The 21813-nt window shown below is 37.9% G+C and overlaps 1 protein-coding gene and 1 pseudogene across 6 annotated transcripts in view; both read right to left on the minus strand.

The window, feature by feature from the left end:
* Positions 1-3687: 3687 nt before the first annotated feature.
* GCM1 (glial cells missing homolog 1) overlaps positions 3688-21813 on the minus strand; it is a 52297-nt gene continuing 34171 nt past the window's right edge. For 4 of the 6 annotated variants that reach the window (XM_023522672.1, XM_023522673.1, XM_023522671.1 and 1 more), the window contains 6 exons: positions 19951-20613; positions 17512-17709; positions 8238-8490; positions 7065-7177; positions 6448-6576; positions 3688-4703 (listed from right to left, as the gene is read on the minus strand). In XM_023522672.1, coding sequence (XP_023378440.1) covers positions 3969-4703; positions 6448-6576; positions 7065-7177; positions 8238-8490; positions 17512-17580 — 1299 coding nt within the window. In that variant the 5' untranslated portion in view covers positions 17581-17709; positions 19951-20613 and the 3' untranslated portion in view covers positions 3688-3968. Of the gene's footprint in view, positions 4704-6447; positions 6577-7064; positions 7178-8237; positions 8491-17511; positions 17710-19950; positions 21197-21813 lie in introns of those variants that run through there. The other 2 variants (XM_011379084.2, XM_023522674.1) reach the window with 2 other exon arrangements.
* Positions 11300-11418, minus strand: LOC111731198 (annotated as a pseudogene).

Below are 21813 nucleotides of genomic sequence, written 5' to 3' on the forward strand. Positions count from 1 at the left end.
CCAGTATATCTGCAGAATAAGCCTCATAAGTGGAATTGTTAAAATAAAGGGTAAATTCATTTGTAACTTTCATAGATATTGCCAAATTTCTCTCCCTATGATCATACCAGTTAATATTCCCACCATCACTGTGTCAGAGTGCCTGGCCTATGTGGTTAAAGTTTTGGATTGTTACTAATCTGGTAGGTACAATGTGTCTTGGTGTAGTTTATTTTGCATTTCCGTTATTACGAAAATGGGTAAACATCCTAAACACATCTTGAAAAGGATCTTGAAGTAGGATGTGGAAGAAATCAAAGATAAACTTCTGTGATACACAAGTTTATTCTGTTTCTTATTTTCCATCAACATCAGTCAGCGTCTGTTGATGTCCTTCCACGTAAGGATATAAATGACCCTATCCAAATTCTCCTCCACTTCTTTCCCCTTTAACCTGTCAGCTATACCTTTAACTTTACAATGGTTATGTTCTGGGTTTTAACTTTTATAGGTCTTCTGTAATTTGAATGTGGTTCATTTAAAAAGTTGGAAACTAATGAACGCTGTTTTAATTATTAAATAGTTCTGTATAAATAGTTCCTTGAAGGACCACATAGTGGGCAAGGATTATTTTTTCTTATCTGTGGGTTTACATTTCAAACATCAAGATCAAATGCCAAACTATCTTCACTTTAGAGAGCCTTTAGATCTTGGCCCCCAAAAGGCAAGAATGAGAAGGATTTTATTGTTCAAGCACTCTAGTAGAAATCTTAGTTCTTCTAGAATAGTTAATTTCATTTCTTTCGAGATAAGTCTTGGTTTTATGTTTATTTTTTTAGTTTTTTTATTCCCTAGGATCTGTGTTTGGATGAATGGGAGAGAAGCTGACTGGTAGTAGCTGATCTATAGAAGGACTTTCAAGTGTTGGTGCTGTTTTCAGTGACCCCCGTCCTTCTCATGCCTACTCTTAAGCTCAGTGGCATCAAGCCCATAGCCTCTCCAGAGTCCTGCCTCCTCCATTTCACCTCCTTGTGCCTTCTCATTATAGGTCCATCTGCACTCTATCAGCTTTTCATCTCCCAGAAATTTGACATTTCCTGTACACTTATTATCTCCCTTATGTTGTCTTGGCTCGTGAGTTCATTAAATTTTTGTACTTCATTATAAACATTTAAGAAGATGTCAAAAAGAGATGGCAAAATATGGTCTGCCACCTTGAACTCGATAATAAATGACTTTAAGGTTTTTATATAAACCTAAGTTAGGAGAACTAGTTCCTATTTTGGATATTTTATTCTTACCACATGTCCATTAAAGTCAAAATAATTGTTCCCATTGTTGATTTTGATTGGCCTTTAATATTTCTTTACCTTTGGGTCGTTCTAAGTTAGTTATATACACTGAGCATTTCTAGGAGCCTTGCGTCTGAGCCAAGTGCTAAACAGCATATGTATGGATTACACATATGGATCATAACAATATCAAAAGTAATAAATTGTCATGTGATAGTAATTAGTAATATCCTTGTTCCTATTTTAGTTGCCTTTTATATTTTTCTATTTATATTTTATCTTAACCTTAATAGATTTAAATCCCTTCGGTCATGTATTATGTCTTGTAACTTTCTCTAGATCCAGGTGTGGTTCTTGGAATCGGTCAATGCTCAGTGAACATAGCTGATACAATTTCGCTTGGCGCAGCTGCCAGCATGAGCCTAGTTCCCAGGGTCAGTGTGTTAGTAGGTGCTCAGTGAGAATTTGTGGAGTACAATACTCAATTAAAAGAAATTCCAAAAAAGAGAGCCAGAAAAAGAAAAAGTAATTATTTTATTTTTATTTTTTTTTATTAAGTTTATTGGGGGTAACATTGGTTAATACAATTATATAATTTTCAAGTGTACATTATAATTTGACATCTGTATATTCTATTGAGTGTTTACCACCCAAAGTCTAGTTTCCTTCAGCTACTATGAATTTGATCCTTTTTACCCACTTTGCCCTACCCATATCCCCTATATTTGACTCCCTTTCACCATCTACCTACCCCTTCCTACACCGCCCCTTACCCTCTGGAAACCTCTAGTCTATAGTCCATGGCCATGAGTCTCTGTTTATTTGTCCTGTTCATTTGTTGCTTTAAGTTTTATATCCCACATATAAGTGATACCATGTGATTTTCAACTTATTCTTTCTGGCTTATATCACGTAGCATGATTATCTCGAGATCCATCCATCTTGTCACAAATGGCAATATTTCATCTCTTCTTATGGCTGAGTAATATTCCATTCGAAAAGGTAATTTTTTTTTTAAATAATATAAGAACTTGTCTCATAACTGAAAGATCTGAATGATCAGATTAATAGTCTCGAGAAGGGCCTTGTACAACAAATAAATAAAAAGACTCATGCCAATGCTCATCATGAAATTTCAGTTAGCCAGAAAGAACAAAAATATTCTAAAAGCTCCTAAAAATAAAGAGGAGGCCATATTCATAGGACCAGAAATCAAAATGACCTCTAGACTTCTGAGCAGTAATATTGGAGGCTAGAAGAAAATGGAGCAGTAACTTTAAAGTTTCGAATGAAAATTACATTCAACCTAGACTTCTGTTCTCAGCTAAACTCTCACTCAAGTATGAGAATTGAATGAAGACATTTTCAAACATACATGGCCTCAAAAAATTTATCTTCTATCCATCTTTTCTTAGGGAACTAATGTAGTGTGTGCTCCATCAAAACTAGGGAATATACCAAGAAAGAGAAAAATATAGAATCTCAGAGAAAGGAGAGGAAGGAAGGTCCACAGATGATGGTGAGAAAAAAAAATATGATAACAGCAGAGAAGCAGGATTAGAGAGCAATCTGGCTACATTTGAGGAGAGATGGAATGTTCTACAAGGACTGTCTTTAAGGAAAATATGAGTTACTATCAAGAAAATGACTTTTATTGCTTAGACAATATTTGAGGATAAACTGTTACTGGTTATATAAAAAATTAAACAATGAGATGATATAATTATCAACTTCAAAAGAAACAAACTGTTGTCTAAAACAGGACATGTAATTGTAGTAAATCAAATGGCCTAGCTGTAAGCGATCATAAAAGCAGCAATTCTGCATATTCATTTAACCAAAGACTGTGATAAAACTTTGATTCAATAAATAGTGCTGAAACAATTTAATATCCACATGCAAAATAAAATAAAGCTCAACCCTGGTTACCTTATACATATATAAAAATTAATTAGATATGGAACACTGACCTAAATTCAAGAGCTAAAATATAGAACTTCTATAAGATAACATAGGAGAAAATCTTTGTGACTATATATTAAATAGAATATAATAACTTGGAAATAATACTTTTATAATATATATCTGATTATAGACATTTATACAGAAGATAAATTAACTTTACCCAGTTCTCCCACCCCTCGACCTCCACCTCTGGCAACTACAAATCTGATCTCTGTTCCTAGAATTTGAGTTTTTTAGATTCCACATATAAGTGAGATTATACAGTATTTGTCTTTCTCCGTCTGACTTATTTCTCTTAACGCCCTAAGGATTTCCTTCTTTTTTTATGGCTGAATAGTGTTCCATTGTGTGTGTGTGTGTGTGTGTGTGTGTATACACATATACACACACAATCAATGTGTATATATACATATATACACATAAACAATACATATATGTGTATATATATATACATATGTATATATCGCAACTTTTTAATCTATTCATCCATCAATGAATACTTAAGTTGTTTTCATGTCTTGGCTGTGGTAAGTAATGATGCAATAAACATGAGGGTACAGATATCACTTGAGAATAGAGGTTCTGTTTTCTTTTGATATATATCCAGAAGTGGGATTGCTGGATCACATGGTAATTCTACTTTTAATTATTTTAGGAACCTCCATACTGTTTTTTATAGTGGCTGCACCAAATTACATTCACACTAACGGCGCATGGCGGTTCAGATTTGGATTATCTTAAAGGACAGAGATTTAGAAGCATTTCATTCTTGCAATGCTCCAAACCCATGCACCTCATTTCTTCATCAAAATTCCATTTGCTGTTCTTGCCTGGCAGTGAATATTGATGGTAAGGATGAGAGGTATAAGTGAAGAGAAAGGGGTCTTCCTGAGGTGAATGGCATGCAGTGGAAGGATAGTAGCTGTTAAAATCCACATGCACCTTCTCATCATAAAGCTCACTCCCTGAATTTGGCCATATTGGGTGACTGCTAGTTTTGGCTACAGGTGGTTCCAATGGAATCTGCTGGGGAATGGGTTCTGCAGAATTCTGGGAAGGGGAGAAGTCGTAAGGCCAACTGGTCTGAGGAAAGGGGTAATTGGGACAACTGTTGTCATTAAGAGGATTTCTCCCAAAAGCAGCGTTTTTATTCCATGTTTGCAGATCATCGTAATCAGAGAGGACTCCAGAGACAGGAGGCTGAAGCAGGTCTCCACTGCTGTAGATTCGACTATTGGACACTTTGTATTTCTCATAGAGCTCAGTAGGGCCCAAGGTGGAAGTGGGGTCTGCCAGATCAGTGGTTCCCCCCAAACCATAACTCTTGAATAAGCAATCATTTGGTGACTTCTGCTGGGGAGTGTTAGCTATTAAATGTCCACCGTCACTACCAGGCAATTGGATGCTCTCCTGGAAAGACCAAGTTAAAGGTAGATTTCCCCAACTTTGTGTTTCACCTGGAAGAGACTGGAAAGGGAAGTGAAAAACTTGTGTTAATAAGTTAAGCAAATTGACACAACTACCCCAGGCACCCACAAGTTACTCTGTGCAAATAAGTGCTCTGTCATAGTTTCCTCATTCCTTACATACTTGAAGCAAAAACATAGAGCAGCTTCACCGCAAGAACTCAGGACCTGAAAGAAGTAAAGACTGCTTCTATTTCCATTTTAAAACTTACTAACCAGTTAGAGCTAACTTTCCCTTTACTCTGACATGAGTGTATTTAAAATGTTTCGCCCTCAGATGCAAATCTGATATTCTGAAAGCCTCTGTGAGAAATTTATAAGAGGCTATTTAAGAAAAGTCAAACTACAGCTTCTAAGATTTATCTTATACCCAGTACAGCTCCCAGGGGATCTCTGTCTGTCTGTCTGTCTCTTGCTCTCTTTCATTATTGCTCCCCTTGACTTCTCTATTTTTTAGTGCCATTAGGAGTCCAAGAGACTAGGATTTTCAATTTTCCTTCTCAAAAGACTATTCCCTGAATTCCCTTTGTTGAATCATAAGTAGGACTTCTAGAATATGAAGTGGTAAATTTATTTTTATAAATGGAGGAAGTCTATTGTCCTCCAGTTAATCACAGGAAAGAATCTGGTTGAGAATTAAGTTATCCTCTCGTTTATGTAAAACTATCAACTAATAAGAGGATGGAGGTGGAGAGACTATGACCAGGTAGGGTGAGTGGGAAGAGATGCCTTTTAACTTATTCCATGGCTGAGAGAAGGGATGAGGGACTAGTCATTTGGATTTGAGGCTCATGTTTCCTGCCAAGAGACAAAAGTTACATTTTTTAAAAAAAAAAAATGTAAGGTATATTTAGAGCCCCCAGGGATGGACTGGCTATATTTCTGTTCTTAAAAAAAAAAAAAAAATGTGGCGCACTGAACAGCTGAAAAAGTATAAGACTTGCTATCACTGTTAAGCAGACAAACCCATGAACCACACCCCCCGCCCCAAGCCCCTACCTTCAATGACTGCTGTTTTTGGAAACTGCCTGAATATTTCATCTTGGTAAAGTGTGTTAAGGAAATACACAGTTGACGCTTGAACAACATAGGTTTGAACTGCACTGGTCCACTTACATGTGTACTGTTTTCTATCCATGGTTGGGAGTCTGTGGATGCAAAGGGCCAACTCTCTACACTGATCTACACCATTTTATAAAGGGGACTTGAGTATCTGTGGAGTTTTGTATCTACAGGGGTTTCTGAAACCAATCCCCCATAGATACCAAAGGACAACTTAAGTTCTGGGGGAGTCAAAAGTTAGATGCAGATTTTCCACTGCTAATGGTAGATCAGTATCCCTAACCCTTGCATCGTTGACGGGCCAAGTGTAACCTATTTTAGGAAAAAATGAAAATTTGGGGAAAAAAGCATGAGGCTAATACTTGTGGAGATCATTTCAAATATAGAGCGCCAAATATAGGTTAAGTACTAATTCCAGCCTCTTTTTTTTTTTTTTTAACATAGTAGGGAAAATAATTCTAAAATTCTATATAATTTATGGTTGAGAGCATGCTACAAAAATGGTAGAAATCAAGAGGAAAGCCTCAGGTTCAGTTTCTGTGGCAGATGCTTGCTTATCGATGACCCCGACAGGATGTGATTTCTGGCTTTCTTTTGCTGGTGAGGGACTGGAGAAATCTACTGCCCCACCATACGGGCGATGAGTCATTGTTATGTTTTGAACACACATGGGGAAAGGTTACCTTTGCCTCTCGGCCCCTGTTTGCCTTTAAGGAGCTGGAGGAAGGGATTGTATGCACTTTCTTCGTTGCTCTTCTTGCCTCAGCTTCCAATTTGGTTTCTGGTTTTGGATGATCATGTTCTCCCTTTGACTTAAAGGAGACAAAGAAGTAGAATAAATAATTAGTTGGTACTTTGTAGTGTGTAAAATTTTACCCTGTGTCCTACCATCTGACTGGGTGTTGTTACAGTTGACTGTTGTAACAAGGTTGGCTAAACCTTTTAAATGCCTGCTGAGCCCACCGTGAGCTTTCCTGCCTGCCTGCCTTTGCTTACGATGCTCCTTCTTTTCATGGTGTCTCTTACCCAAATGGTATAGTGATAACAAGAAACGCTTATTATGTACAATCTCATTTAACCCTCGGCACAACCCTATGAGGTACAAACCATCATTATCATCTCCAGTTTACAGAATGAGAATTTGAGGCACAGAGGGATTATGCCATGCGGGCAACTTCCCCTCAGGCGTGGTGTTGGCTCTCATTTGCCTGTGCATCTCTTGCATGAAACTCCTCGTACTCGGTAAACATTTCTTGAATTAAAGAGAAATAGCATCTTATCACTCTAACTCAAATCAAACCTGGAAAAATATGAAGCGTCCATCATGCCTCCAGAAGTTGGTGACTGGGAAGCCCCCATGGCCTCGGCAAGGAATTAGCTTCAGAGGCCCATCGCAGTTGGGACAGCGTTTCCCTACGAAAGAACAGAAGAAGGTGATCACACCCGACTGAGCCATACCAGCTGACTCCTGAGTCCGTGCAGTCCAGACTGTGTTAGCCCGGACTCCAGGGTGGCAGAAAATCCACCTGGGCACAGTTTTATGCATTCCCATCCACTGGGCATTATCCCCGGCCCTAGAAGACCCAGCTACCATAATGGTCCAGATTGGTCTCACATGTGGGTAGAGGAAGCGGTTGCCTACAGAATTGGATATTTCACAGGTCAGGGGAGAGCTCTTCTGAGCAGAAAATCTGTCTCTACTTATTTACTGATACTTGAAATTTTTCGTAGAGAAAAAGAAAAAATTCTTTTACTTCATTGTTACAACTAAGGAACAAGGGGCAAACCCATATTGAGAGAGAGAACACAGCTACTAAATTTTCAGTAACATGTAAACGACTGATACCAGATCCTGCCCTGAGAGCAAGTCTTGAAGACAAGCTACAATGAAAGAACATGAAGTAACTTCAGGTCTGAAGTAGGCAAAGCACCGGGAATGTAGAATGCATCTATTTCACAATCTGATGAATACGATAAAAAAAAAATGAGCACATATTTCAGCATGTGATAATGGCATGAACCTACATGCCATGGAATTGAGTCTAATCTCAAATTTAATCCCAGTGCTCTTGCTTCAGATCAAAGCGCTCATTGAGATACATTCCTCAAAATGTCAGAAGGCCAGTCTAATAAACAAGTTTCTCCTAAACTTTATGTGTGTGCGCCGATGAATTAATGTTAGTCCTATAAGGGAGGCATCTTCCTTTTTAACAGAGGCCTTGAGTCAGGTGCCTTAACCTAAGGAGCAGTTTCAATGGTGCGTTATGGCAGATCTATGGGGCAGTCCCCCATGGGGTCTGAGGGCGTTGGTAGGCTCTCCTTAATATGTTCTACATAGGAACAGCCTTGGTCTCCACCATGCTCCAATGTGAAGGCTGGGCCCTTGGTATATACTGGAATGTAGTGGCCCATCTGGGCAGGAGCATTTGAATAAATGCCAGCTTCCTCTCCAATGCCAGGGAGCCCCACTTACTCTGCTGCTTCTGCCGGGCTTTGTCACAGATTGCAGGTCTCAAGTAGATCTTGCGGCCCTCCTTGGCAGAGCAGTCCAGGCTGCACACCACCACGCCCAAGCAGGACTTCTTGAGGATGCGCGAGTTGTGGTTGTTGGTGTTGCGCATGGCCCAGCTGCTCAAGTGCCGCTGTGCACTCCTGTCCTCTGAGCTGTAGATGAACTTCTCATAGGAGTCTGGCCATTCTTGAAACCAGTCGATCTTTTTTACATTCTGACAGAAACATAGAGAATATTTTCAGATTTTAAGCTAGAAAACAAAACTATCCATCACTGTAGAGTCAAGGGACGTGAAGGTTGTTTTGGCACTCAAGAGCTGCTTGAGAGAACTTTGGCAATGACCCCGTGGGTTTAATTCTGATGGTGGGATCTGAGAACATGGCACAGTAGTGGTGATATGATTGCTGTGTCTCCCAAAGATTTGCTCCCTGGACCTAAACGAGTTGTAATTTAGTCCCTCAGAGTTCTAACCGATCGTTGTTTCTCTAGTCCTTGGTGATAAGAGTTATGACTATTTCTCACTAAGAATTTTTGAGGGCGAAGTAATGTACTCTGATACAATTAATGTGGAAAACACTGTGGCAGGATGGTGAGATAAGGTCTCATAGCACAGTGTAGTTACCTTATTAATAATATATACACCTGAAACTTACTGGATTTCATTAACCAATGTCAACATAAAAAAAAAAGAGAGAGAGAGAAAACCAAAAAAAGAATGTTAAGGGTTTCTGCAAAGTCGCCAGCAGTTGGGAAGACTGGAGGGCTCTGGTGTAGGAAGGTTCGAGAGCCACTTCCTCCCCTGTGGAGACTTTATTCCTTTTTCCTCTACTCCCATATTCATGTGCCCCAAACAGGAAGAAAAGTAAAGAAGAATTTCGTTTGACTGGAAGCTTCTATCTTCTTGCCCAGGACTGGCACGTTCCCTGTGTGTTAACACCTAACCAGGCTAAGACACTCAGTCATTACAGCATAAGTTATTTGGCTTTCTGTTTCTTTATCTGTGTAATAGGGATAACAAAATCTGCCTACCTCAAGAATAGTTCTGATAATTGAATATAATATATAAAAAATCCTTAGCATAGCACTTAGCATGGAGGGAGCTCTAAATAAATATTAGTCACTGATGTGTGGTTCACTTTCCTTAACCTCTGCTCTGGTACACAGATGCTGCATTTGACAGATCCCACCTAGTTCTTAGAGTGATAATCATTAAGCAGTCTTAGTAGTCAAATGGGCTGTGTCCATCCCTACAGCTTCCAGAGACCTGGCACAGTGTAAGAACATTTTTTATTAAAATTCTAGAAGATCGGACTAGAAGATTCTAGAAGGATCAGAAGGAGTAATCAGGTTATTAGTATTTATTGAGTTAGATTTCAAGTTTAGAACATTCCAAAGGACTTTGTAACATGAGACTCTGGGCAAATGATGTTGTCTCTGAAGCCTCATTTTGCTCTTCTCTGAAATGGAGACATTGATAAAACACAGTTCAAAAAGTACTGTAAAGAGCAGAACTGTAAGTCTTATGTAATGATAGTTGTGTTATTTGAATGGAACGTCATGGGACCTGAAGTGGGTCAGAGGAAATATGAGAGATTTTATGTACACAAAAGGTTAGTGGTTAAGAGCTCAGGTCTGCAAACTAGGGTCCATGGGCCAAATCTGGCCCGTTCTCTATTTTGATAAATAAAGTTTTACTGGAACACAACGTGTTTATTCATCTGACTGTTGTCTGTGAATTCTTTTATACCACCATTGCAGAGTTGAGTAGTTATTGTAGAAATGGCCCACAAAACCTAAAATATTTACTATCTGGCCCTTTATAGAAAGTTTGCTAAATCCTGGCTAAGAGCATGGCCAATGGAGGCAAACAGTCTTAATGAAGTTCTTTGCCCTCTCAGTGCCTCTGTTTCCTGCTCTATAAATGGAGGTAACAGGAATACCTACCTCACAGGGATATTATGAGGATTGAATCAGTTAACTTACATAAAACATTTAAAACGGTGTCTGGCACATAGTAATTTCCACTTCAGCGTTAGCTGTTACTCTGCTAAATCTAGGGCCACACACAACCAATGTATTTGTCTTTCTTGCCTGACTTTTTTCATTTAGCATGATACTCTCTAGGTCTATTCATGTTGTTGCAGATGGCAAGGTTTCATTCTTTTTTTATGGCTAAGTAATATTCCATCATACATACATATCACATCTTCTTTATCCATCCATCTATTGATGGACAGTTAGATTGCTTCCATATCTTGGCTATTGTAAATAATGCTGCAATAAACATATGGATGCATATGTCTTTTTGAATTAGTGTTTTGGGTTTCTTTAATAAATACACAGAAGTGGAATTGCTGGATCCTTTTTGTCTTTTTTTGCCTTTGTTTTAAAAGTCTATTTTGTCTGGTATAAGTATTGTTACCCCAGCTTTTTTTTCATTTCCATTTTCATAAAACGTCTTTTCCATCTCTTTACTTTCAGTTTGTGTCTTTTAGTCTGAAATGAGTCTCTTATAGGCAGCATATGTAGGGGCCTTGTTTTTTTATCTATTCAGCCACTCAGTATTTTTCGATTAGAGCATTTAATCCATTTGTATTTAAAGTAATTGTTGATAGATAGGTATTTATTGTCATTTCATTATTCATACATTTTATCTTTCCTCCTTCTTCTTCTTAAAGAAGAAGAAGTCCCTTTAACATTTCTTGTTATATTGATTTGGGGCTGATGAACTCCCTTAGGCTTTTCTTGTCTAGGAAGCTCTTTATCTGCCTTTCAATCCTAAATGATAGCTTTGCTGAGGAGAGGAATCTTAGTTTTCATCACTTTGAATATTTCTTGCAAATCTCCCTGGCCTGCGAAGTTTCTCTTAAGAAATCAGCTGACAGTCTTATGAGAGCTCCTTTGTACATAACAAACTGCTTTACCCTTGCTACATTTAAGATTCTCTCTTTGTCTTTAAACTTTGGCATTTTACCTTTTTTTGTTTGTTTGTTTGTTTTGTTTGTTTGTTTTTTGTTTTTTAACACCCACAGCACCTGGTATTCCTAGGTGGTCTCCCATCCAAGTACTAACCAAGCCCAACCCTGCTTAGCTTCCAAGATCATACAAGATTGGGCACATTCGGGGTGGCATAGCCGTAGACTAAATTTTGGCATTTTAATTATGCTGTGTCTTGATGTGGGCCTCTTTGGGTTCATCTTGGTTGGTAGTCTCTGAGCTTCCTGGGCTTGTATGCCTATTTCCTTCACTAACTTAGGAAAGTTTTCAGTCATGATTTCTTCAAGGCTTTCAGTTCCTTGCTTTTTCTCTTCTCCTATAGTGCCCCTGTTATGCAAATATTGGTATACTTGATGTTGTCCCAAAGGCCCCTTAAACTATCCTTTTTTGAAAAAAAAAAAAAATTCTTGTTTCTTTTTGCTATTCCATTGGATGTTTTCTGCTACGTCATCTTCTAAATTGCTGATTTAATCCTCTGCTTCATCTAATCTACTATTGATTCCCTCTAATGTATTCTTCATTTCTCACTGGTTCTTTTTCATGTTTCCTGTCTCTTTGTTGAAGTTCTCACTGAGATCATTGAGCATCCTTTTTACTGGTGTTTTGAACTCTGCATCTTGAGGTTGCCAGTCTTCATTTTGTTTAGTTCTTTTTCTTAAGTTTTGTTCTGTTCTTTCATTTGGGACATGTTTCTTTGTCTCCCCATTTTGGCTGTCTCCCTGTTTTTGTTTCTATGTGTTAGGCAGAGATGCTGCATCTCCTGGTCTTTGAATAGTGGCCTTACTGCAGTAGGTGTCCTGTGGGGCTCAGAGGCACAGTCTTCCTGGTCACGTAAGCCAGGTGCTTCAGGTGTACCCCTTGGTGGGTTGTGTGTGCCCTCCTGTTGTAGAGGAGCTTTGATTTCTGTTTAAGCTTTTTTTTCCCCAACAGCCCTGGCACACTAGTTTTCCAGTTCTATTAATAATACAATTGACTTGAGAAAATTACTAGGAGTGTGTTCACATCATGCTATTCTCTTGGCTGTTTATTTATACCATCTTTTGACCTGCATGCTTAGTATACAGCTACAAATCTTTGATATCTTTTGACACTGAAATTAAGAGAAAATCCAGATCATAATAATGCAAAGGAATCCAGGTGTCAAATGAATGACAGAGATTTCTGAAAGCCTTTTAAATTTAAGGCACCAGGAAAGATCAAATTTTAAAAGAAAGAATAATCATTTCTTAATCTTATTTAGCACATCCTCACCAAATAATTTCCCTTTTTAGATCTTTTGTTTATTTTAATTTCTAACTTTTCATGAGTAACTGTTTGTTTTTCTTCTTGGTTAAGAAGTTTATAATTTAAAGGGAATATTCTTAAGGTGTCCAACATGTAAATCTAACTAATTTATATTTTATAATCCCATCAGTAATATCACTGGGGGTTTAATTAGTGTCTATGACTTCTGTGTGTATTTTTTTTTTTTTACTAAGAGACTTAATCCTCTAACTCACTTAAACTCTTTGAAACTCTATGTAATCATTGATCACTTTTTATCTTCCCCTCATTCTAATTTACTTAACTACTTAAAGTTTTAATAGGGCACTTTAAGAATTAAATATCTATTATTACATAAAATGAATAAAACCAAAATTCTGAAATAAGGTATCAAAAATACATTATTATGTTATATTAAATTGATTTTCATTTGGAATATAGTCTGCTCTCATATAAAGCAATTACCTGCTAGGTTTTCTTTAATTATGAGAAAAGCTTATTAATTCCTTATAAATAAATGTTTCCAAATAAAACAGAAATAGCAAACAGATACATATTTAAGCAAATCAGATAGAGGGGGAAAAATTAGATGTTATTTATGGAACACAGAAAAAAATTCAACCAGCATTTGTTTTACATACAACTTTTCAAGAACTTATTTTTTTTGAGCCAACTGGAAGCCAAACTCCAAGTGTTATCAAAGAGAGGAATTCAAAGCAACAAAATGTTTTTAGGTAAGTTAAGAATTACTGCTTAGACCTGCCATTTCCTTCCTTTGTTAAGGGATCAAGACTCAGGACAAAAAGTCCCTAATTTGCTCATATGACACTAAGGTGAGCCAGAGCATCTCAGCTTTTGAATTCTCTCTGTCACTTCTCTTTCCTCTTCTCTCTTCCTTTTTCCACTCCACCCCACTAAGCAAGGGACCTCTTGATAGGCACCCAGAAGAGATGCAGTAATATTCCCATCCCCATCATACCAGAGGCACAGGATAGCAGAATTCTGGCCCCAAACGTGGGGGACCCAATGACAATGGGAGCCCATATAGGTGATGCTGCCCTAAGAAGTTCAAGATGATCAAGAATACTGGGCAAAGTTGACTAAGTTATGGATGACTTTGTGACAATGTGACCTGATCATGCAGCCAGATAATAATTACAAGAAATCTAGAAGGCAGTTTACCTGTTACCTCCCTAGCACCAAGACACAAAGATTACTACAACTAGCTCATTCCTGATTACATTTAACCACACGAATTCACAGAAAGAGCTCAAAAATTCCCCTTTGCTCACAGTTTTGGGCTCATCCCCTGCAAAGGCCAAGGAAATTTTTACTGGCTAAAATCATGGTCCAGGAATTAGCTAATCTGAGATGTGACTTCTTTGTCATTGACAAAGGTTTTAGGTTTTAGGTTTGTCTGAATTTATATTTAGCCTATACATATCGTTATTTTATCTCAACAAAATAGTACTTAAATCTTAGATTTTGTAAGTTAATGACTTGGTGTGGCTTGGCCATGGGTTTAATCTGAAAACTGCTCAGGAACAAAATAATTCAAGGTGTTTGTCTGCTGTGGTGTTGTTGGAACACCCTGTACTTTTGCTTAGAGAAACTGGCTGGAGTTAAGAATGAAGTGGGTATATGTAGGAGAAAAGGGAACTGATTTTTTTCTTAATTTTCAACCAAAAAACTTAAAAAAAATTCTTAGGGTTTCAAGGCTCTCAAATACTATAATCAATATAAACAAAAGTGTGACACTTTCTGAGATTATGTAATGAACATCCATTTGCTGCTTTTACCAAACAAACCCTAAAGCAAGTATGTCTGAACCATCAAAATATAAGATTGGTGTATTACATTGGCTAGAAATAAACGGACTTTTATAAATGACGGTTTTGAGTAACTTAAGTGCCTGAAATTTTGGCTGGTTCCTTGGAGACTGGGTTAAGGAGAGATGATATCAAAATAACCACAAGTTAGAAAAGTGACTAGAAATAAGTAAAATGGTTTGTAAAGACACATATGCAGCTGAAAAAGGAGGAATCACACATGAAACAAATTGGGAAGGGATGATTTACTGAGGGTAAGTCGTCTTTCTAAGTCCTAGATCTGATCATGATGCTTTCCGGCCCAATAAGCCTAATGGCTTCCCACTGCCTATAAAATAACTGAATTTTTCTAGGATTGCCTGCTTCCAAACCACCTTTCTAGTCCATAGCCTCCCAAATCACCTTGCTGAACACCTGTGCACAAGCTCCCGCAAATGCAGACTTTGAGCCCTGCTCTCTCAATTGCTTTCTTCACTTGCCTTAATCCTCCCACATTTTACGATGAATGCACTTCTGAAAAAACAGCCCTTTGCCAGATGCTCTGCCTTGCTTTCCCTGCCCAAATCATGCTGAATTCCATACTTACTTTTTCAAGCACCTCTAGTACTTTTCTACATGGCATTGATTCTCTATTTGGGCACCGATCTTGTTTCATTAGCTCAGAAAATCATGGGCACTTTCATAGAAGTTAATACAGCTCAATGGCTTCTATATTCCTGAGCCTGTTATAGTGTCTGGCCCATTTTAGTCACTCAAAATTGTTTGGTTTTCTGATAAAGACATCGACATTCACTGTTGTCAAAAACTAACCCATAAATCTTAACATATTTGAGACATGTAAAAGGATGTGGAGTTTCCGGGACCAGAAGATACAATTAGCATTCAGGTGACCATCTTGAAACTTGAAGCATGTGAGTAGATTAAGAGGAAAGGAATTTGTTTACAAAATTGCAGGAATTTGCCCATGTGTTGCAGAAGTAATAATCCTGGGAAGAATATAAAATTATGAAAAATAAACTATAAATTCAGGGGTAAGTAAGACTTAAGAAAATTGATCTGTTTAGAGTCATACAGGTTAAAAGCAATGAAGCCATTCATTAATAGGTATCATATTTGTCATTTATGGTTTTAATACATGCCCGGCATCGTGGTAGTCACTGGGCCAAGAGTTCTAGAATGCAGGCCATCCTCGAAATCTCAGGTCACAGAGTCTAGACTATTAGAACTAAAAGAGTACATAAGAGATCATTCATTTAGAGCAACCACCTCATTTTCAGAAAAGGAAAGGGAGTCTCTAAAAAGGTAAACAACTCCCTGAGTCTCTACAAATAAAAAGGAGGCAGAACTGGAATTCGAAGTCAGGGCTTTGTCTCCAAGCCCTGCGTTTCTCATAGTTTACCACTCTGCCTCCAGATATGCTCACAAAACATAAAATTAAATATCCTTGAAAATCTTTCCAAGACCTTTTATTTTTTACCTTAACTGGTTCTTGATATTCCAGAGCCAACATAAATCCAGCTGAGGATGGTGTTGTCTCTGCTCAGAAAATTTTAAGGGAAATTTGTACTTATAATCATTTCTCTGGCACATTTAACAAAATGAAGGGCATTTCGCTATTTCCATGAGAAAGTAAACTTTTTCTATGAACTATATATGATACATTTCCAAAACTGAATGTATGCTCTTGTTGTAAATTTCTCAGTTTCATGTCTTGGGTAGCTGAGAATGCTTTTGTTTTGAAAATTCATGTTATAACATGAACTTTCATGAGCCCTGAGACTCCCTCCAGGGAGTAGTTCTTTCTTTCTTTTGTCTACAGATCTGATGAATGATATGGATTTTGTGTCCCAGAAAAAATGTACATTAGTACACAGTGTTGCCTGTCATTTCAGGGGATTCTCGAACCCCGTTAAAACTCCTGTTCTAGGATGTGATGTTGCAAAATCATCTATGTACCTGCTTACTTTAACTCTTGATTTTGGGGAGGCCCAGCTTCTATTTGGGAGTTGTAACCACGAAACTAGGAATAGGCAGCAATGCGGGTTCTTGAACCAGGAGTAACAGTTGTAAACCGACAAAGAGAAACTACAAAGACAAATCCCTAAAATAGATATTAGCACGATGTATCTGTGGTTTATTTAACCATCCTTAAGTGAATGGAAAGTAGGGCAAACCACTTTTCCAAGACCTATCAAGAGGAACATAGTGGGGAATTTAAGGAGAAACATAAAGAGAAACAAAACAAAAAAAATCTTTTTAAAGATTTAAACGTAAAAAGAAACAAAAGAAAATTAGAGTAAAATTTTGAATGATTTGGAAGTTGTCATTAGAGTGAAAGGCTGGAATGGTTAAAAATCAAGACTGAGGAGTCTCCATTAACCTCTTCCCTGCTTGGGATAATTCAGAATTCTTGTTCCCCAGAATCGGGCAGACTAGCTAGAAATTTTCATTTGGTAGTGGTGGTCTCCAGTCTTAGCTTTAGTGTTACATGTACAGCTGACCCTAGTTACGTTTTCAAACAACATGTAGTCAAAACATCCTTCAAATACCAAAAAGTGAGGTCAAGAAAGTCAGTTTTAAACAACGATGTTTTCCACCAAGTTAAGAGTTAAAAATCCAATTGCTAAAATGAAGGCCAAGAAAACATAAAATGAAAGTCATTCTACAGTTGGAAAGCAGCCCAGTGTGCGTGTACTGTATCATATTTACAAAAGTTCTAGAAGAGCATGCTGTATCCCATAACAGCAGTGTCATTTGGACATTCCAGTTGCAGATTTATTTTAAAACCATTACAGTAGCAAATTAGGTTGTATGGGAATTTGTGCTTGATAAGAGTCAATCTATGGGCAAATACATCATCATGGATTTTACACTTCTAGCTAGCCAGGGTGGGTGTGACCTGAGCCAAGCCAATTTTGAAAGCAAAGGGAAGTAACATTTTCTATAACGAGAGGAGTCTGGTAAGTAAAGACCCACTCAAATCATCGGTCTTGGCATATCCTCTAAAACTTTTTTAGTTGGATATCCAGCTCTGGAGTAGTTTACCCAGTTGGGAACCCCATCAATTTCCTTCCAAGTCTTAGCAAGTTAGTAGTCAAGGCTTCATAGCCAAATGTTGAAGGCAAATTCTTATATCAAGTACATACCTGTGGCAGTTTCATATCATTTATATCCCAGCTTAACATGTCTTTGTCCTCAAAGTCCTCAGGTTCCATGATAAAGTCAGGTCACCCACCAGTCTCTATTTATTCAACTTCCTTCAGAAGTGCTTGAGAATTTTGCTCTTAAAGGCTCTTAATGTGGTAAGATCAGTCCACTCAAACAGCTTAGACCAGGAGACTTTTCTGTTGCCGAAAAATAAATGATAATAATATTGATCGTTAAAGAGATGAAAATAAGTGCTTATCTGACAGAAAAACCTATTTTTATTGACATTTTTGCAGGCACCAACATACAAATAGAAACAAAATGTAGAAACCATTAGGGATCTCGCTAAAATAAAGCTTGACCATTGGGAATCAGAAGTACAACGATCACTGTTTTAACCCCTGGATTTGTGCTTCCTTTCTCATTGCTGGACCCAGGCTGTGAAGGCTTTAAGAGGAACCACTGTTACCTGTAGCCAATAGTTAAGACCTTTTTCTTCACATACACCTGTGTTTGAGAGGGAGCACTGGCTCGGGGTCGTTTCCACAGAAATGCCCTTGTAAATTAGCTAATGTGTGGTCAAAATTACAAGAGGGAACAATCACAACCAGATGTGTCTAGAAGTATTTTTAGAATCTAAATTGCCATAGAGAGTAATGTTGGTCTCTTTAATAAATCCAATGTGCTCTTTATATCTTCAAATATTATCAAATGATATGCTCCTATGAGATTCTTCTAAAACCTTGGCATTATTGACATTCTGGACCTGATAACTTTTTGTTACGGTGGGGTTATCTTGTGCAACATCTTGTGGGATGTTTAGTAGTATCCTTGGTCTCTGCCCATTAGGTGCTAGTAGCAAACCACCCTTTGTTATGACAACCAAAAACGTCTCTGGACATTTCTCAATGTCCCCTCGGGGAAAAACTGTATGAGAACTACTGCTCTAAAATCGTATTTCTTATTTAACTTGAAGTGCTCTTCAGGGCTTTCTGACTTTGTCTTTGGCAATCTCACTCTTTCCTGCCCCTGACAAGAAAGTTCTGTCTCACTTAACTTTGATTAAATTGTATTATGTAAACAATAGTCAAAAGTTGGGGGGCAAACTGCATTTGTTCCCCAATGAGAAATACTGCTCTAGTTGCCAATTATAATTGGTGAAAGGAGATTCACAAATTAAGAAGAAAGTATGAAGTGTTCTATTGAGAAAAAAACTGATCATTTTGCAGATGAATTGTGCCTGTTAATAGAATATGAAGTGAGACATGTTTACATGTACAGCTGACCCTTCAACAACACAGGGGTTAGAGGCACCAACACCCCTCACAGTCAAAAATCTGAGTAAAACTTAAGGCAGCCCTCCACATGCACGTATTCTCAACTGTGGATCGAAAATACTGTATCATTACCATCTGCTGGCACTCTTGTAAAAACAAGGGGCATGATGATGTTACATAGAACTATTCAATAGTAAACTCAAAATACAAGCTAGATTAATTGTCTAAACCTTAGAAAGTCCCATAAGCTCTGTTCCTTAGTTGACTTTATATAACCTTAATACTTGTCAATTACTGAGACATCCTGAGGGAAAGTGTATGGCTATAGAAGATGTTGCCTTGAACATATAAATGGAGTTCTTGGCTATAAAATAACAAGCTAAAAGGAGTCTCTTTCCTACCTACCTCATCTATCCACACTTGCCTATCACCAAGTGTTCACAGACTCAAAGAGCATGAGTCCTTGCTCCCCATTTCAAACACTGACATGCAAAATTAAATTCCCATGAGTTTCCAAACAAATTCTATGTTTGGAAAATAAACACTACATTACTGAAGACTCGAAGACAGATTGACTTTAATTTAGAAGACTTAGATGGCAAATATATAAGACATAAATATCAAGTGAAAATGTGATAGCAACAGTTTTATGTACTTACCTCTTTGAACATTAACACAGTGACTCGAGTGGTCTAAAATTTGTTATAGCTTATTGGGATAGATTAATCTTAAAAATTCACATTTCCCCAAGTGAAAAACATTGTTTTAAGCCTAGTTAACATAGACACGATTCTTTTATTTTTAAATTAAAAACAGAGAAATCAAATATCTTGCTGCGGAACACCATGGTTTTTAAATTTTTTCTGATGTAATTTTTTCCAAATAAATGAACATAAATTTAATGTTTCCTAGAAGGTTAGGAGCAAAACACAGAAAAGAAGAAAAAACTATAGCCCTTAAGACGTAAACAAACTCAGCTTTCTTCCAGGATTAAAAAAATCTAAATTTGTCAAGACTTCATTTTTTAAACAGTAACTTGGGCCAAAGTGTATTCAATTTTTAGCTTTTCTACATAAAAACCAACTAGAACCCTGTAAAAATGGATTAGCCATTATCATATCCCTTACATTTGTCTCTTCTCGAGAATTCTGGCTTCCTTACCTTCTGCCTTCTTATGGAGATGCAGACAATATTGTGATGTATCTCTGGTTGGGTCCCAGCAGGATCTGGTCATTTTCTGCGCAGAAGCTGCTGCTACTCCCTAATCCAGGTCAAGGTACATTATGCTAATGAGCTCTGGCAATTGTCCAATCAAAATCTAGATGCTCCCAGCTCAGGATAGGTAAGAGGGAGCAAGGAGCCACTTAACCAGCCCAATTCTCTGCAGAATGCCAGCAATGTGATGAATATTCTATGGTGTGCCTGTGAACTTTCCCCTCCTTTATGTTAAGAGGGCATTTTAACTGAAATGGACATTGAGAGCCTCTTGAGAAAGCACAGATGTTTTCCTTCTCAAAATTTCATAGGTTGGGTCCAAGACAGACTTAGTAGTAGATTTTAATTCTTCTACCATTTACCACTGCCAGAGAGGACTGACATATGTTACGCTGATAGAATTTACTGGAATAGATATTGGGTAGCCAACAGTTCCTAAACCTGAAACATCGAAATTCTATCTTACCCCTTATAATAATGCCCCACTAATTCTATGTTTCCTTTCCCGCCAAATAATACAATTCTCCCTTCTAGAGATGTCCTCGGCAGTCCGGGCACAGCCCAAGTCAGCTCAGTTCACCTGCTACGTTCCAGGCGGTCTGCTAGGCTCTGCAATTACAAGGGAGGATTAAAGTCATTAAGAAGTCCAGCCTAGGGGGAAAGACGAAAAAAGACACTAAATAAGCCTAAGATAACTTGGTGCATGGAATAGAGAGAGGCAGCCCAGAAGGAATGCAGAGGGGGAAGCTATTAATCTGAAGGGAGGAGGATCAGGGGAAACTTTTTTCAGAAAAATGATGCCTGATCAGCCTTATGAAGGACAAATAGCTATTTTTTCAAGGAATCGAGGAATGGAAGAGAGTGTTCCATGTAGTGGCTATAGGTAAAGAGGTATGAAAAGCGTGATGTGCTCAGCGTTATGAGAAGTCGGTACCTGTCAGGGAGGTCTAGACCATCAGAGATAGGCTGCAGAGGAAGGAATGAGCAGGCCAGAAGGCAAAATGCTTGGGAGGCCTCACAGGCTGTGTTGTGCAGGCCCTAAGAGACCTTTGGCGATGCTGAGAAGATTTCTCACTAGTCTCAGTACGCAAACAAACTCTTTCTCCTGGAGTTTAAGTCTGCTCCGCATGATTTTCTTATGCTATCTGACTAATCTTGGCCTGCTCTTTGCAGTCCCTCCCTTGCTCAAGAGATTCCTTCTTTATTCCTTGAACACACTGTGGTAGGACAAAGCCTAATGTTGTGTCAACTAGCAAAAGAGGAATGTCTAGAGTGTTCAGCTCCAGAATCACGAAGCAGAGAAAAGAGTGAATTTTAGAGTTAAGAGGCAATAAATTAATAACTGTCACATCTGCCATGATTATCCACTAGCTTAGGTCTTCTCTTTGGAGTGTCTTCTTTCATCTATCTATCTAAGTCCTATTCATCCTCAGGAATTCCCAAAAGGCCACTTCCTCAGGAGACTATTCTGTAATACATGATTTCTCACTTTTGTGTGGTTCTAGAACTCTTAACTCTGAATTATATGCTATCTTATATTAGTTAGAACTAATGTTTTTTTCTAATTATAAAATAAATCTATGATCTTTTTTAAAAAGTCATGGTCTCATTTCCCAGAGATTCCCACTGTAACATTTTGGTCATGTCATTTCAGACCTTTGTTTTCCCCTACACTCATCACCAAACATAGGTATTACTTTGTATAACCGTAATACTACTGCACATGCTATTGCTTTTAACTGTTCATAAGTGTTCGTTCTGGTTCCCCGGCTAAGCTGCTAGTTCTTTCGTGGCAAAGTTGGTCTCTTC

This window comes from Pteropus vampyrus, unplaced genomic scaffold, assembly GCF_000151845.1.
Source record: "Pteropus vampyrus isolate Shadow unplaced genomic scaffold, Pvam_2.0 Scaffold353, whole genome shotgun sequence".
NCBI classification, from domain to species: Eukaryota; Metazoa; Chordata; class Mammalia; order Chiroptera; family Pteropodidae; genus Pteropus; species Pteropus vampyrus.